General features: G+C 39.2%; 1 protein-coding gene across 1 annotated transcript; it reads right to left on the bottom strand.

The window, feature by feature from the left end:
* Nucleotides 1-856: 856 nt before the first annotated feature.
* On the bottom strand, nt 857-4,707 carry RIPPLY2 (ripply transcriptional repressor 2). The gene is made up of 3 exons (XM_057737647.1): nt 4,345-4,707; nt 3,962-4,026; nt 857-1,004 (listed from the first exon to the last, which is right to left on the bottom strand). Exons 1-3 carry the CDS (start codon nt 4,705-4,707, stop codon nt 857-859), a joined length of 576 nt encoding a protein of 191 aa, XP_057593630.1.
* Between the last annotated feature and the right edge of the window lie 12,692 nt (nt 4,708-17,399).

The following is a 17,399-nucleotide window of genomic DNA, read 5'->3' as shown; positions in this document are numbered from 1 at the left end:
AATTTTTTACATGAGAATATGAGGAGCAGGGAACTACAGCGATAGAAGGTGATGCTGTTGGAGAATGTTTCCTATCTGCCGAATTTCTTAGCTCCCTCATGGACAGAAATGGAAAAAATACTATCAAATTCTGGCCTTTTGTCTCCCTGTTTTTAGACTCCATGTAAGTCACATTCATTTAAATGTTTTAATTCTGGGGATCCCTCGATGTAGTGCGTAAGTACCGAACACCCATGCTATATTATTACTGGATTTAAGGACACCACAGAGTATTAAAGTGAGAATTATTTGACTCATAATTCATTAAAATCCCTAAAATTTAATAGCCCTAGCATTGATTCCCATTCTCAATTATAGACAATGATTTACAACACTTTTCACCATCTGCTAGCTAATACACCATAATAATGTGTGATTGGTAACATAAGGTGATTTTCCTCTAATAAGATAATATTTATCTGTAACTACAACATCCAATGGGGATCAGTAGGAAATACCAGATGTTACAAGATTCAGTCCTGACAATTAAACATTGTCTTTCTTTGAAAAGTTATAAATATTTTCAAAATTATAACTAAAACTAAATTTGTAGTTTGACGAAGAGATCCAAATTATCTTTTGTAAGCCCCAAATGTTTAGAATACAATGAAGACATTTGTAAATAGAACCTATTTTTAAATTCCAGCACAGACGTATAGTGTAGGGGAAAAAAAGGCCGAACTACCATAGTAATTACTAAATATTTCATTTTATTCATAATTTATATACAAATAAGTTAACTTAAAAGGATTATGATACATTTGTACACTAATCTAATTTGTACCTACAAGCTTTGAATTCATCAAAAGTGATCAGATTAATTTTCACAAATCAGCTCTTCAAGTTCTTCTTCACTATCAGAATCTTCATAAAATGAAATTGTGGCTTGAATTGGAAAATTTTTCAGAAGAGTTTCTGCTTCTTGATATAAGTAATCATAACACTTTGATTTTGGCCAAAATAGTCTGAAAGAAGCAGACAACATAATATACTTTATTTTTTCTCACATTCAGAATCTTTATACTCATGAGATGTTCAAATTTCAAGAGCTCCATATACTTAACAACTGCTTTATGCATTTAGATAGTTTAAGATGCTGCTATCCCAGCTTTCACGGAGTCTACTTGACCAAGGATTAATAACTGGTTAATTATTTTAAATCTTTGTCCAAGCTGTAAATTGGATCAAACAAATTCACACTAAACCCTTTGTGAGCATAAGATCAATATTCAGCTTACTTCAGGCATTGTGGATATATTTATGCTTACAAAATACAGAAGAAGGTTTGTTTTCCAATTTCCAAATTCCTTTGGGAAAAAAAAATGAATCCTACCATGACATTAAAAATTGTGATGATAGCCAACTTTATAAAGACAACAAAATATGCATCTTACACAGAGGCAGAAATTACCTAGTATCTTGCTTGAAACTCAGACTTAGCTCTTAGTTACAGATGGAACCAAATCAAGTTTAGAAAAGCACAAAAAGCAATCTTTTCAAAAGGCTACCTCTGACTCCAACCTTGATCCCATCTCTCTCCCCTTTCCCTGCCCAAGTAAATTTGGGAACACTATATTGAGATATTGAGAATGATACTAATTTTATACAAATAATTTGCATGTAAACATGATTACCTCAAAATTTCAAATTTCCAACAAATATTAGCCTTGGCATCTAGTCTTCTATTATTTTTCATCCAAGGAAAAAAAAGAAGGACAAGGTTGAATCACCAATTACAGTGCAGTTATTTTAGTATAATAAATAGCCCCAAGTACCCATATAATAGATTGATTCTAACAAAAAGAAGGTTACATTATGTTCAGTATAAACCATCAGTAATTCAGTCATTCAATAAATATTTTAGTGATCTCTTGTGCCAAACATAATTCATAATTCAGAGATGAATAAATCATGGTCCCTACCCTCAAGAAGTTGACAACTGGGTGAAAAGAATCAGAAACACACAGTACTACTCGAGATAGAATTTAATAAAAATAAAAGAAACAAGAAATACAAAGAAACTGCTACAGTAGTTCAAAAAAGGAATTGCTTATATAGGAAGCAATTGATTTTCTAATGTGTAAGACTGCCAAACCCAAAGAACGTTGTTTAATTATCATCACACTCTCTTTCCCCAGAATCTCTCACTGGCCATTTTTCTTCCAGGGACTTCAAACTTTGCTAAATTCTCCCTTGTTCTGAGTGATTCTTCCCAGGCACCTTTGTGGACCTCTCTTTCTCTCTAGACAGGTTAGATATTGGCCTTCCCCCAATGTTTTATCAAGAGTGATCATCTTCCTCTCCCACTCCTCCAGATGACCTGACCCACTGGCACGATTTCTCCAATTGTTCACTTACCAAAGGCTCCCAAGTCTGTCTATATTTCCACTTAAGAACTTGGCTTTGGACTGCTGACCTGTATATGCAGCTCTCTACCAGATATACCTATTTGAAAGTCCCATAGGCACACAAAATAAGACAAATGGAAAAGCTGACACACTATCTTGTTCCCAATTTATCTTTTAAACCTTAATTTCCATTCTGTTAGTACAGCATTCACCTGGTCATCAATCACCAACTTTGGAGCCATTCTGTCTTTTTTTTCTACTTTACCTACCATATCATACATTATAAGCCTAATCTACTTTGTCACCCAAGTATTCCCCAAATTCACCCAGTTCCATCCCCACTTCCAATCACCTGAATTACAATAACCTCCAATTTCACTTCTGGTGTTCTAACTAAGGCTATATACCATTTCCTTAGTGATTTTTCTGAAACATAAATCTGATCACATTACTCTTCTGGTTAAAATCCTTTGAGTTACCCCCAATACCACCTACAAATAAAGTGCATGAGTTCCCAATGCCACATACAGGATCAGGACAAAACTCTGGTACCAAGGTGTACAAGATCCGGCCTCTGGCTTCCCTTGCTGGAATGACCACAGCTTCACACACCCAAATGCCACTTCCTTAATGCTCCCAGAAGGAACATCTATTTCTTCTGCCCCCACGTTCCCTACCTTCCATCCATCTGGCTAATTTCAAGACTCAGCCAGGTAATCACAGCTATTATACACACTTCCCTGACCCTTCCCCACCCCCTCCAGCAGACTTAGACATAAAACTGACCAAACTAAACTATTACAACACTTTCAAAGGGCTGTGATTATTTTTTCCTGTGTCCTCCACAAGTGCTAGCAAAGAGTCCAAAATTAATCAACATATATTGACTACTATAACATACACACATTCTACCAACATTATATAGCTCTTCATCTAACAGCTTTCTAAGGCAGGCAAACTCCAGAATTAACTTTTCACCTGATTAAAAGCTACAAAGAATTTTTCAGGAAGGCGGACCTCCTGTGACTGGGAACAGCAAACTAGCTCCTAATTGTTAGGTCAAATAACTTTTGGTCCCTTTTATGATCCTTAGTAGTCTTTAGGAGTTCCATCATATTTCCTTTTTCTCTTACATGTCAAACTCGATTTGTTCGGTTTGCTGTAAACCACGATTGTGAACACCATTCTTCCTTCTGGTTTGCAAGAGAATAAGAATATACACACTCTGCCCGGTGTGAAATCAATTTCACTCGAATCTTTTGGCATTAAAAAGAAAGTGTTTTGCAGGCACAAGATGTCACCCTTCTACTTTTACTAATACCACCCACTTTCCGTCTTCATAATATATTCTTTAAGCGTTTACTGAGTGTGCAATGACTAACAGTTCTTTTAAGGGAGAGTGTGAGCTCCCACATTTTTCAATTCGATGAGTAGAGGACCTCTGGGACTAGGAAGATAAAGAAACCTTAAAGATAGATTTTCAGGACCAGCTGCTGAGCAAGGTTACAGGAGGCCCCCTCGCTCTTCCCTGGGGCTGCAAGAGCAGGAGACCTTCGAAGAGGCCTGCCACTCACCTGACTGGGTGTCTGTATGGGGAAGGCTTTCCCGAGGCGTCCGTTATTCCGGGGCCATCTGGCATCTGGGGGTGTAAGGAAATGGATCGCAGTTAGCACTCACCTTCTTCTAAAAATCTGCAAACCCGGGGGACCAAGGGTTCCTCTGATCTGCAGGGAATGTGACCCCGGGGCTCTCAGGAGCCTGGCTCCAGGCCGGATCAGCGCGTCCCAGTAGCTGTGCAGGACGCACTCGCCGCATCAGCACCGACAGGGCCACCAGCAGGCGCGATCTCATACGAGGGGCCGGCCAGGCGCGTGTCTCCCCGGGGCCCAGTGTACCCCGCTGTGATCGATCCACGGCGCCCCTGGGAGGCGCGGCCAGCCCCGCGCGGCTCACTCACCGCCTCCGCGGCGCGGTGCGGCGTCTCCTCCTCCTTCTCGCCTGGGTCTTCAACCCACGGTCGCCAGAAGCCTGTGGATCTGCGAGGTGGGGGGCACAAGGCGCGCAGAGGAGACGTGAGCCCAGACCTGGGAGAACTGACCGGTGCTGAGCGAGGGCCCGGAGGGTGTGGGGGTTGGAGAGCGGAGGGGAGGAGCTGGGGAGGCGCAGGCGGGAGGGATGGAGTTGGGGAGGCGCAGGGCGGGGCCGAGGCGCTGTACCCGGAGTCTGCGCCCCCGCGCCGCGTCGGACCGTCGAGGGCAGCGCTGTCTTCGCCAGCCGCCCTCTGGCCGCCTGTGCTGTCCGTGCGCTCCGTGATCTCCATGGGCAGGCTGGCCCCTGGCACCCACCAACCCGAGCCCGAAGCCTTATATAGCCAGATCATCCCGCTACATCTTTACACATCCTATGCCTCTCCGCCCGGCTCTCCCCTGCCGCCGCGTAAACAAAAAGGCTGCGCGTGAAGGCGCATCGGCCCGAACCCCGGGGGCGAACGCGTGTAACTCCCAAATGGCCCGGGGAGCAGTTTTGTCGAGCTAGTGTTAATCGCTCTTCCACACTTGGCTGCGGGGGGTGGGAAACAGCAGTCGCCTGAGCAGCCAATTTCCAAGTGATGAGGCAGGAGGGTTAAGCTTAAGCGATGTGTGTATTTCTGCAAGTTTTGTGTATTTCTGCAAAGAAGGCCAAGTGTCAGGTCGTTGCTCCGCAGTCTCACGGCTTTTCGCCTTTAGCAAATGCCACTGGTTCTGGACTCCTTACGAAAGGAATATCGGTTTGGGAGGGGGGGTTGTTTGTGTCTTAATGTATTAGATTAGGTTCCTACATCTGCCTATTATTTTTTGAAAATAAAAAATTCACAAGAGTTGAATTGTAAAAGACTGAATGTTCCAACCTAGAGGACCAGAGGCTGGAATCATAGGATTTGGGCATAGAGCTCTACTTTGTCTTCTCATATCTTTGTGGTTTTCCCCCAACATCTTATCAGTGTCCTCCAAAGATAAATCTTGAGTGTCATCTGTACGATTCAGTCACTCTTGGCATTGTGTCACTTCAGTGATAATTAGCAAGTTCTTTTGTAGGCGTTGTGTGTGTGTAGAATAATAATGAAATCTTGGAAAGTTATGATGTGGAACAACGTAGTCAACCTCTCTGTGCCTGTTTCTCTTATTTAAGTTACCCCTTACTTACCAGAGGTCCAGGAAACTTGGTTTAAAAAAAAGTTATGCTTCAAAGAAAAGATGATATATAAATGTCATAATTTTTGTGCAAAATATTTTAAATAATAGAACTGAACTTCCTTTTGAAAGCCGTAGAGAAAAACCCCAAAGGTAGGCTATAGTGCCTCTGCTATTCATTCAATTACTGTGTAAGAAAGAAATTCATCTAATTAATACCCAAGGGCCTATAATGATCTACCTGTCAGGAAGGTGAGATAGCATTTGCTTCAGATAACGAAATCAGTAAGGAGCGGTATCTAAGGCATGTCTCAGTGCCAGAGGATTATTGTTAGGCTAAATAAAATAAAACTTACAGAATGTGTGCTACAGTGCCTGACACATAGTAAGCTCTCAATAAATTTTAAGTTATATTTAAAAACGTAAACCCTTAACAGATGCTAAGCCATCTGATGAAATGGCTTCTCATTTCCATTTTGTAAATAGCTTTTAGGCTAGCTGTAACAGGCTAAGGTCTGTGCTTTCCGGATATGATTGCGAATAAGATACCCCCTATTTTCAAGAGGATTACAGTCATGCCATCTCTGGCCATCACAATGGCCACGTGAGCAAAGATTTTTTTAAAATTGCCACTTTCAATAACAAAAGCACATTTTAAGCAAAGGACTCGTACAGGGAGGGAATTGAGAAGTCTGTTTGGCAACCTGGAAAGTCTTCTTAAAACAAAAGAAGCCTAACTGGGATTTCTAGAAGGATCAGGCAAGAAATAGTGGAGTCTGTGTGTGTGGTGCAGGGGTGGGAGAAGGAGCAGTGCTTCCAGGGGTTAGGTGTTGCTGGAGCAGAGATGTGGCTGAGGACAGAGAAAAGGCTTGGAGCATTAAGAGCCTAATATACCATGATAAAGCACTTAAGCTTTATTCTGTAAGCCCTGATGAGAGATCGTAAGCAGGAGAGTGGAATAATCAAAGTTTTCACTTTATAAAAATTACTCTGGCAGCCCTATGGATTTAGGGGAGTCTGATACTAGAGACAAGGAAATCATTTACACATTCATTGCAATAGTTCAGGCAACAGATAATGAGAATAGGTATACTAAGGACGAGAAAGAAAGTATGTTTTAGGGATACTTAGAATCTGCAGAACTAGCTGAATCATAAAATATAGTTGGACATGAAAGTGAAATCTAGATATGCCTCCAGGTTTCTAGCCTACTTAAGTGGGTAGACGTAGGTGGCTCAAAAAAAGACAAAGAAAACGGACTATAGGAGGAAGAGCAAGTGAGATGCTTTTATGTTCTTTCACTCTGTAAATAGTGCTCAGGGAAACAACAAAGAATTTGGTTTTGGATCTTGAATCAGTCGGGTCAGGCTGGGCTAGGCCGCAATAACAAAGAACTCCACACTCTCATAGGCTTAAAATAATAGACATTTATTTCTCACTCAAGTTATATATTCATTTTTGTTTGTTGGGAAATCTACTGCATGTCATCTTCACTTAAGGATAAAAGGTTATGGAGGCTCTTTCCTACAGAACACTGCCAGTTTTCATAACACAGAGAAGGGAATAAAATTAATAGATTTTAGAAGGCTTAGGAACACGTACATTGAGAAGATACCTAGAGGACAAACAGAGATATGAGATCTGTAGTTTAGCAGAGACTTTAGAGCTAAAGATTTAAATGTGGGAATCATTTTTTTAAAAGAAATGGAAATTAAAATGATAGGAATTGATTAGTTTTCCTATGGTAATTTTGTAAGCTTGAGAACAGGACCAAGGACAGAACTCTGGAAAGCAATATTTGCTTGTAAAATGAGAGTGTATGCAAAAAATAAAATAAAACAAAAATGGAACAAACAAAAACCCCTCACTATAAAGGAATGGCGAAGGTGGTAGAAGGTGCGTTTATAGAGCAGGGGTGGTGGAAACACGAGAGGAAAAAATTCCAACAAGGAAGGAAAGGTCCAAGGTATTAAGTGCTACCATGGGGTCAAACAAGATAAGGACACGTGTTGACTGAATTTGACAATTAAGGGGTTATGAGTGACTTTAAAACAACATCTTGATTGTGTGGGGGTAGAAGGTTTTTTACAGTAAGTTGACCTATAAATGTGAAAAACAAAAACTGTGAGGTAATATTATCATTTTACAGGAAAAAAAAAGAGAGAAGGGGAAGGATGGATCAGTAGAGGGATTTTGTTTTTAGTGTGCAAGGGATAGGAGAATGTTGATAAGATGAAGAGAGGAAGCAGGGGAGGAGAAGCATCTAGAGAGAGGGCACTGGACCTGGTTAATGGGTTATGGTCCCGTAGTGGGAAGGAAGCAATGACATCAATAGCCCTGGGGAGGATTCTTATGTGACTGGAATGTCTCAGTGATGACAGTAATCCAGGTCTGGGAACACTCGAGAAACAAGTTTAATCATGGGGACTAGAAATGGTGTCGGGAAGGAGGAGTGTCTTGTGATGATGAGACATAAATCCAAGAGAATATCAGTTGTCTTAAAATTGTGAAGAAAGAAAAATGAATTCCTAGAAGGAAAAAAGGGAGAACCAATAAATGAAAATAGAGCAAGATTGATCAGACTTAGGTAAACTGAGAAATAGAAATATGGACTATCAGAGCTAGAAGATCCTAAATCTTTATACATTTATTCCATTTACGCCACATATTTATACAGATTTGGAGCTGATTTCCAATGTGGCAAAGGCCATATTCAAGTTACATTTTAAATTTATTTTATTGATAGAATTCTATATGGAATCACTAGTACATTTAAATTATTATATGTGCTTTTCTAATCGCAGTATAATTGACATGACATTTTTGTTTCAGATGTACAACATTATGATTCAATATATGTATATATTGTGAAATAATCATCAAAATAAGTCTAGTTAACATCATCACCATACAGTTACACATTTTTTGCTTGTGATGAGAACTTTTAAGATTTCTTCTCTTAGCAACTTTCAAATATTCAATACAGTATTATTAAATGTAGTCACCAGGCTATCACTACATTCCCAGGACTTATTTATTTTATAACTGGAAATGTGTACCTTTCCATCACCTTCACCCATTTCATCCCACCTCCCCACCCCCTACTTTTAGCAACCATCAATCTGTTCTCTGTATCTGTGAGTTTGGGTTTTTTGTCTTTGGGGTTTTTTTCAGATACCACATATAAGTGAGATTATACAGTACTTATCTTTCTCTATCTGACATTTCACTTATAACACCCTCAAGATCCATTCATGTTGTTGCAAATGGCAGGATTTCCTTCATTTTTATAGCCGTTCATTGGGAGGATTTTTGATTACTGATTCATCCTCCTTACTAGCAGTTGATCTGCTCAGATTTTCTATTTCTTCATGATTCAGTCTTGGTAGGTTGTATGTTTCTAGGAAATTATCCATTCCTAAAACACATGCTTTATAAAATGTATCAATATGCTTTCCATAACACATCAATGAGGATTAAAATTAGGATTAAAAATATAAAAACCGGAACTTCCCTGCCAGTCCAGGGGTTGGGACTTCGCCTTCCAGTGCCCTAGGGGGTGTGGGTCTGATCCCTGGTCAGGGAGCTGGGAACCCACATGCTTGTGGCCAAGGAGCCAAGACAAAACAGAAGCAATGTTGTAGCAAATTCAATAAAGACTTTAAAAAAAAAAAATACATGGTGGCACATCCACTAAAGAAAATATACACATACATATAAACACCTCATATATGGAAACCTCAATTCCTTCAACACGTATTTATCGAACACCCACTGTGTGCCAGTGGTGTTCTAGGAGCTTGGGATATGTCAGTGAACAAAAGAGCCAAAACTCTCTACCTTCATGAAGCTTATATTCTAATAGACATCTAAGCCACAAGCTTTTATATTTTACTTTTAAAAAAGTATTATAAATTCACCTTACACGTGGTGCATGTGGATCCAACAGGCTTTTTTTTTTTTTTTTTTAAATCTTTGGATTTTTGAATGACTACAGGATGGAAGAAAGGGAGCATGTCCTGGAGAGAGGGTGCTAAGTGAGAGTCCCTGAGGAGGAAGCATGGGAAAAGTCGAGACCACATAAAAACAATGGGAAAGGGCCTCTGTCTTATCCAGAAAATAATAACCAATGAAAAGAAAAATTAGAGCTAGAACTAGTTTCCCATTTTGAATGTGACCTGATGTTTCCCTGCTCTTTTCGATGGACAGGATGACCTCAACTCGAGCATGACTCGTTCTCCACTTAGAGACTGAGGTGAGAGACAGCAGTGTGAAGGGGGAAGACAGTGACTCACGGCTGCTGTTGCCACCATGTGCCTCCAGAGTCAGGCTGGCTTTGCTCCTACGAAAGCAGGACCAGTTTCAGTTCCTGTAATCCCCTCTTACCCATGATCTTATGAATATTATTTTTAAAAACTTTAATAGCTGCCTACTTAGCTAGACTCCTTTTGAAAAGATTGTACATACAAAGTGTGCTCCTTTCTGGGAAAAGGATTTATTTGTGTCTGAATGCCAACAGAATCAAACTTATTAACATTTTTTGGTATTTTATTTCAATGATGTAATTATTTTTTCACACAGAAAAGCTGTTTAAAAAGTCAATAGAAAACCCTGAACATAATACGTGTGAGGGATCTAGTTGAAGGGATGTTAATGTTTTAAAATGGGATTGTAGTGATGGTTGCACAACTCTGTAATTTACTAACATTAACTTGCACAGTTAAAATGGGTGAATTTTAAGATGTGCAAATACAACAGAAAATGGAAATGCCTATGTCATGGCGTATTAGATCATTCTAAAAGTTAAACTAAAAGTAAGATTTAAGAAAGGCAAATAAGCCTTCAGAACTTTGATTTTTGGTTGCTTAGTTTATAATAAAAGTTGAATTTTTGGAATTGAAGCAGATGGAAGTGTGTTTGATAGACTCTTCTTATTCTACCATTCCATAGTCATTTGTGCAGATTTTGATGGATTTGCAGAAATGGGTGTGAAGCAACATATATTATGATGCAAATGCCATCATTATGACATATGCTTAAACTTCTGCTGAGAAATAAATAAAATACCTTGAAATGCCTTTAAAAAGACACACTTTAAATATGACATTAAAGGATGGATTCCTAACCATACTCAGTCTGGGCTTCAAGAACTGAACATTGCAGTCAGAATCAGGCCTATTTTAGATGTTTCTGATTGGCTGTGTTTTTTGTTTGTTTGTGTGTGTGTGTGTTTATTTATTTATTGGCTGCATTGGGTCTTCGCTGCTGCACACGGGCTTTCTCTAGTTGCGGTGAGAGGGGGTCTACTCTTTGTTGTGGTGCAGGGGCTTCTCATTGCGGAGCATGGGCTCTAGGTGCGTGGGCTTCAGTAATTGTGGCTCGCAGGCTCTAGAGCACAGGCTCCGTAGTTGTGGCGCACAGGCTTAGCTGCTCTGGGGCATGCAGGATCTTCCTGGCCCAGGAATCGAACCCGTGTCCCCTGCATTGGCAGGCAGATTCTTAACCACTGCGCCACCAGTGAAGACCGATTGGCTGGTTTTTAGAAACATGCATCTTTGGCAGAAAAAGTGATTGTTATAATGTCTATGATCGCTTTAGAGTTTATTTTAAAGCAGACATATTTAGACGGGTCTCTGGACAATTCTAGGTAGTTTTATTGCAATGCAGTCTCCCTGAGGCTGCACATGGATGGATCGACCATGGCGATCAGAGCAAGTTCTTTAGAAAAAATTGTATTGGGTCTGCAGTAAGGACCTCAGCCTCCAAAGCATCGAGTGCAGTGACAAACTATCTGCCAGGCCTTTGTCAGCAACGTCGCCACTGCTGCTGATTTGCCAGAACCTGGGACCTCACACTGAGGCCACTATAAAAGGACCATTTGAATCACCCTAACGTGAGATGGAACCAACGAGCAAGCCAGTGTATTCAAGTGACTAGGAATTTTATTTTGCATTATTAGAAAGCTAAACGCATGAATGTGTTCTAAACTTGATAGTAAGCTAAACTTCTCTTTTTTTCCCTTTACAATTGGATTGGCACTTCTGTGGTCAACACTTTACGCCAATAAAATCTCATTTGAGATGGTTGACTTAATAGAGATCTTTTTCCAGTCTAAGGATCAGATTCTTGGTGAAAGGTGGCATTTCCAAACTTTAGGCATTTGAGAATCTTCCCAGGTTTAAGATAAAGACAACAGTTGTGACAAATTCTAAGAACTGAGCAGACCGAGTGTGTGTTGTTTGAAAGCAAGAAGGTGCTCCCATATGGCTCAGAGAGAGATTTAGCAAGTCTGTGCTAATAGCACTCGTGCATGGGAATATCTCCATTGAAAACAGCCAGATTCCATTGTACTCCTTCAGTAACGTGCTTACTTTATTAGTAATAATAAAGTATGGTATTTAATTGCATAAAATATTCCATGCTTTGTGTTATAGTTACAGTTGGATGTATATTATCAAAACCACAATGAGAGTTCGTGAGCGACGGTTCCCATTCAAAGTATTGAATATATGGAAGATACAAAATATTTGCTGAAGTTTAGATTTGGACAAATAGAGCATTGTGAGTTCTTGATGGCCTCATTTCTTGACATTTCTAAACCTCTGCATTAGCCCCAAGTAGGTTCACTTCTCATACTTCATAAATTATATGAAATAAAAATACAATCTATAAAAAATGTATCCATTTGACATAAAAAAGACATTGATTTGTCCCATTATACAATTATGTTTTACGTTTTACCACATCTGACATCTTATGTGAAATATCCATTAACTATACGATTTTAATATCCTATATAATTGTTTTAATGACCAAACTATGATAAGCACCAAGATTCAATTTTAAATTTTGCTTTCAGAGTATTACATAAATTTTCTTTCTCAGGAAAGAAAACTAGATTCAATTAAATATCTATTAATCAGCTACTATGTGTCAGGCTTTGTGTCAAGCTTTGAGTGTACAGTGTAAAATAAGGCCAACCTGTTTTCCAGCTCTCGTACTGTTTATATTCTAGTTGGGAAACAGAAAATAAACAAATGCATGCACAAGATAATTACAGATTTCTAACAGTGCTATAGGCAGAATTAGAATCGTGATTTAATACAAAGTAATTGGATGGGGCCTCTTTTAAACATCGTGGTCAGGAAAGGCCTCTGAAGAGATGGCATATAAGCTGAGCCTTGAAGGAAAAATGACAGAGGACTATTTCCAAAGTGATCTATAAATCATTCCTGCTATAGCCAGATCATACAGAATCATAGCAGAAAATATCTATGTGCTCTTGTTGGTTCATACCATTAGTGGGAGACTGGACAGCTGGTATGTGGGTTGCTCTAGAAAAGGAAGGACATATTAAATAGCATTTTCTCTGTATTTGTTTCTGACTTTTATTAATTACTCAGAGAATTACTTGGATTATAGAATGAAATCTATATTCTTTAACTATATAAATGTTCCCAGTTTAATGGGGAGCCAAATTTTAACTGAAAACATTAAGTGTAAAAGATGTGATACTGTAGTGTATCGGCAGCAACACGAGCATAATAACTTAAGTAAGGAAACAAAAATGTAGTGGTAGTAAATTGAGTAGTATTAACTTTTGGTATTATTGAATAAATTATAGACTACAAGCTAAGAATCAACTATCAATAAAATTTTATGAAAGTGAGACTGCGTATCTTTAATGTTGCTATGCATTCATTAGGCCTCTCAATGACAACCGGTTAGTTAAAAGAAGGAAAACAGGCACATACGATCTTTATAAAATGTCCCTGAAGTTTATCTATTATCTCATAACAGTCTTGGCTACCACACTGAGACATTTCCATTGTCACGATTATGCAGGAATCTACTTGTTCCCTAGTCCATAGCTACTCCCCTGCCCACCTTCATTCTTGCTAAAAGAACCCCAGTTTTGTGCAGATATCGAAAATCAAATGATTCTGGAAAAGCTAGGTCCTTCATCAGTTACAGAGGGAGAATCATGATTGGTCTAAGTCAATCATAGTAACCTCCATTCTACTTGCCAGGGATTCATTTGAGTAGTCATGTGATCCAATTCTGACCAATGATATGTGAAAAGGAGTCAGTGTTATGGTGGCAGGATGCTTCTGGGAAAAGTCTTTCTTGCTGCCTAAAAGAAAAGCATGGAAAGAAACATGCCACTCCCCCATGTTCTACCTCTCGATCTTGTATTTACTTTTGATGTCAGGATTTGGGGCTTATAAGAACTTATGTGAGCCAAGATCCTGAAACTAGCGTGTTGGAAGGATGTAAAGATTCTGGTACATTTTAATGCTGTTGAGGTTATTGAATAGTCATCTGTGGCAATATCCAACATCTGGACTTCTTATATGAAAACAGGGATTTTCCTATTTTAACTTTAACCTCTTTATATGAGTTTTAGTTATTTGCAGCTGTGTACACCTTCATTCAGTGACTGCTTCTATTCTCAAGTAGTATTCAGTAGGTTAACTGCATATACTCTTTTGTAAGCCAGAAATACAATTGGCTTGGTATTTCGATATAGGTAAGTCAAACTACTCTTCCCAGCAACGGGATGAGTACTCACCATGCAATGCTCCTTGTGTAGGTAAGCTCAGATTATTACCATTACCTCATCGATCCTTAGAATCTTCACTGTAAAGAAAATGCTGTTTAGTAATTCTCTTTAGAAAGATTAAACTGAAATTTTCCAAGCAGGGTATTATCTAAGGCAGTAGTTCTTAAGTCTTTTAGTCTCAGGAGCCCTTTAAACTCTTAAAAATTATTAGGGATAATTATTTCAAAACGAAAAGTTAAAACAAAAATTATTGAGGGCCCCAAAAACCTTTAGTTTGTGTGGACTATATCTATCAACATTTACTATATTAAAAATCAAAAGTGAGAAAATTTTAAGCTATATGTATACTTATTAGTTCCTTTAGAATAACAATTACCTGTTGCATATTAATATCAAAATATGCATTTTTATTTAAAATAGCTATATTTTCCACAACGAATTTCTTTTGTAAATCTCTTTAATGTCTGACAATGGAAAATGACTGTATTATCCTGCCTGCTCTGCATTCAATCTGTTGCAGTATGTTGTCTTGGTTGAAGCATGTGAGGAAAATCTGGTCTCAAACAAATACTGTATGTTTGGAAAAGAAGGCATTTTGTGAACCCTTATTTGCATTCTAGAGATTGCACAGAAGTTCTGCGCACTTCATGACCCACTGATTTATCATGGTCAGAGTATACCAAGAAGACTTTGAGAATCCATGTGGTTTTGTTCTCCATCATCAGCTAGTCACAAGCAAACACGGTAGACTAGAAGAATTAGATCCAATCCTCTGTCTTTTCAGGAAAATTTTGCTCTCCATAATCAAAATAAATGGCTCATTCTATCAACCAACCAAATCTGTCCTATCTTTAAAAATTATTGAAAGCAAATTCAGGAGAAGACTGAGATGAGAAGCCATGAGCTCAGAATCAATTGTGAAATGCTTTAGCTGGTAGTCATCAGTGTTCTCCAGTAATTCTGGGATGCTCACCCTAGCTACATGGCAGGATGCACTTCCTGCCTGTCCCTTGAAGTCAGGTGTGGCCTTGGGATATATACATGGAAGTGATATGTCTCATTTCTGAATGGAAGCATTGAGAACCAATGGGCAGTTTGTCACATTCCTTTCCCGCTTGTCTGGATGGAGGCCATTCCATCTGTTTGAATAAGGAAGATACAGAGCAGGACCTCCCACTGACCAGAAGTAAACCTTTGTAGTTTTAAACTAGTGAGATTTTGAAGTTGTTTGTTCCTGTGATATAACACAGCCTGTGCTGCCTGACTCACTTTACTTTTTGATGTGTTAATGAAGAATGCCATGGAAGCAAACAGTATAATCATAAAATTCTCTGTATAATTTTAACAAGCTGGAAGGCCAGATAAGGACTGTATTGCTTTTGACCAAAGCTTCACAGGGAATGAAATACATTTAATGTGATCTTTGAAGCAAATTATAATAATCAAAACAATACCAAATTGAGATGAATTTCTAATGTTGTAGGCAACATTTTGGAGTTGATTTTATTAAAAGACTCTTCATTCATTCTAAAAATATTCATCTGCTAGACTCTAGGGAGCTATACTGATGGAATCCACCCTCATGGAGTGAACTATTCCTGAAAACGTCATAGAAATTATGAGAATTCTGTTTGATATTTGAGTCTATAAGCATGGAAAAGAATAAAGCAATTTATGGTTTTGTTAATGAAGTATCTTAGTTTAGGCTTCTATAGCAAATTGCTGCAGACTGGGTGGCTTAGAAACAGGAATTTATTTCTTGCAATTCTGGAGACAATAAGTCTAAGATCAGGGTGCCAGCATGGTCAATTTCTAATGACGGCTCTATTCCTAACACGTGGACAACTATCTTCTTGCTGTGTTCTCACATGGAGGAGAGAGCTAGGGATCTCTCCAGGGTCTTTTTTATAAGGACACTAATCCCATTCATGAGAGCCCCACCCTCATGACCTAATCACCTCCCAAAGCCCCACTTCCCAACAAGATCACACTGGGGTTATGACTTCAACATATGAATTTGAGGGGACATAAACGTTCACTTCATAACGTGAAAGTCTTGAAATTCTGTCTTTGAGCACAATGCATTTTTTTATAAATTTATTTTTATTTAATTATTTATTTATTGGCTGCACTGGGTCTTTGTTGCTGCACCTGGGCCCTCTCTAGTTGTGGTGAGTGGGGGCTACTCTTAGCTGAGGAGCACAGGCTCTAGGCATGAGAGCCTCAGTGGTTACGGTATGTTGGTTCAATAGTTGTGGCTCACGGGCTCTAGAGCACAGACTCAGTAGTTGTGGCACAGGGGCTTAGTTGCCCCGTGGCATATGGGATCTTTCCAGACCATGTCCCCTGCATTGGCAGGTGGATTCTCAACCACTGCACCACCAGGGAAGCCTGCACAATGCAATTTTGATGCATGGTTTTTTATAGGTGACCAAGGTAAGCCGTAAGCATATTATAACTATCATATAACTAAAAATGTATTTTAGATAAAGAACTTGAGGCACTGGGATGTAACTTGTCTAAGATTGCTTAGCAGGTAACTGGCAAAGCTAAAGTTTGAATCCAAGCAACTCAACTCCAGAGATTGTGCTCTATAACCACTGGGTTATAAAGAATCAATGGGTTAACATACGGTATTTGTTTTTCTCTTTCTGACTTACTTCACTCCGTATGACAGAAAGAGAAAAACACATACCATACGCTAATGCATATTTATGGAATTTTAAAAAATGGTAGTGATGAACCCAGTGGCAGGACAAGAATAAGATGCAGATGTCGAGAACGGACTTGAGGACACAGGGATGGGGGCGGGGCGAAGGGGAAGCTGGGATGAAGTGAAAGAGTAGCATTGACATACATACACTACCAAATGTAAAATAGTTAGCTAGTGGGAAGCAACTGCATAACACAGGGAGATCAACTCAATGATCAGTGATGACCTAGAGGGGTGGGATAGGGAGGGTGGGAGGGAGGCTCAAGAGAGAGGGATGTGGGGATATATGTATAAATATAGCTGATTCACTTTGTTGTACAGCAGAAACTGGCACAACAGTGTAAAGCAACTACTACTCCAATAAAGATCTGGGAAAAATAAAATTTAGCCTATAAAAAAAAAAGAATCAATAACCAGAGCTGACCACTGGAAGTATACATTAGAAGAATGCACCGGCTGGGTGGCTGGTCTGGGAAGACTATGTTTCCTTTCCTGGGCTGAGGTCTATGATCATGGACTCATCATGTTTGCAGAGCAGAGGATTCTCAAGAAGCAAGGCAGGCCTC

This window comes from Hippopotamus amphibius, chromosome 6, assembly GCF_030028045.1.
Source record: "Hippopotamus amphibius kiboko isolate mHipAmp2 chromosome 6, mHipAmp2.hap2, whole genome shotgun sequence".
In the NCBI taxonomy this organism is placed as follows: Eukaryota; Metazoa; Chordata; class Mammalia; order Artiodactyla; family Hippopotamidae; genus Hippopotamus; species Hippopotamus amphibius.
This window is presented reverse-complemented; position numbering and strand designations above follow the sequence as displayed.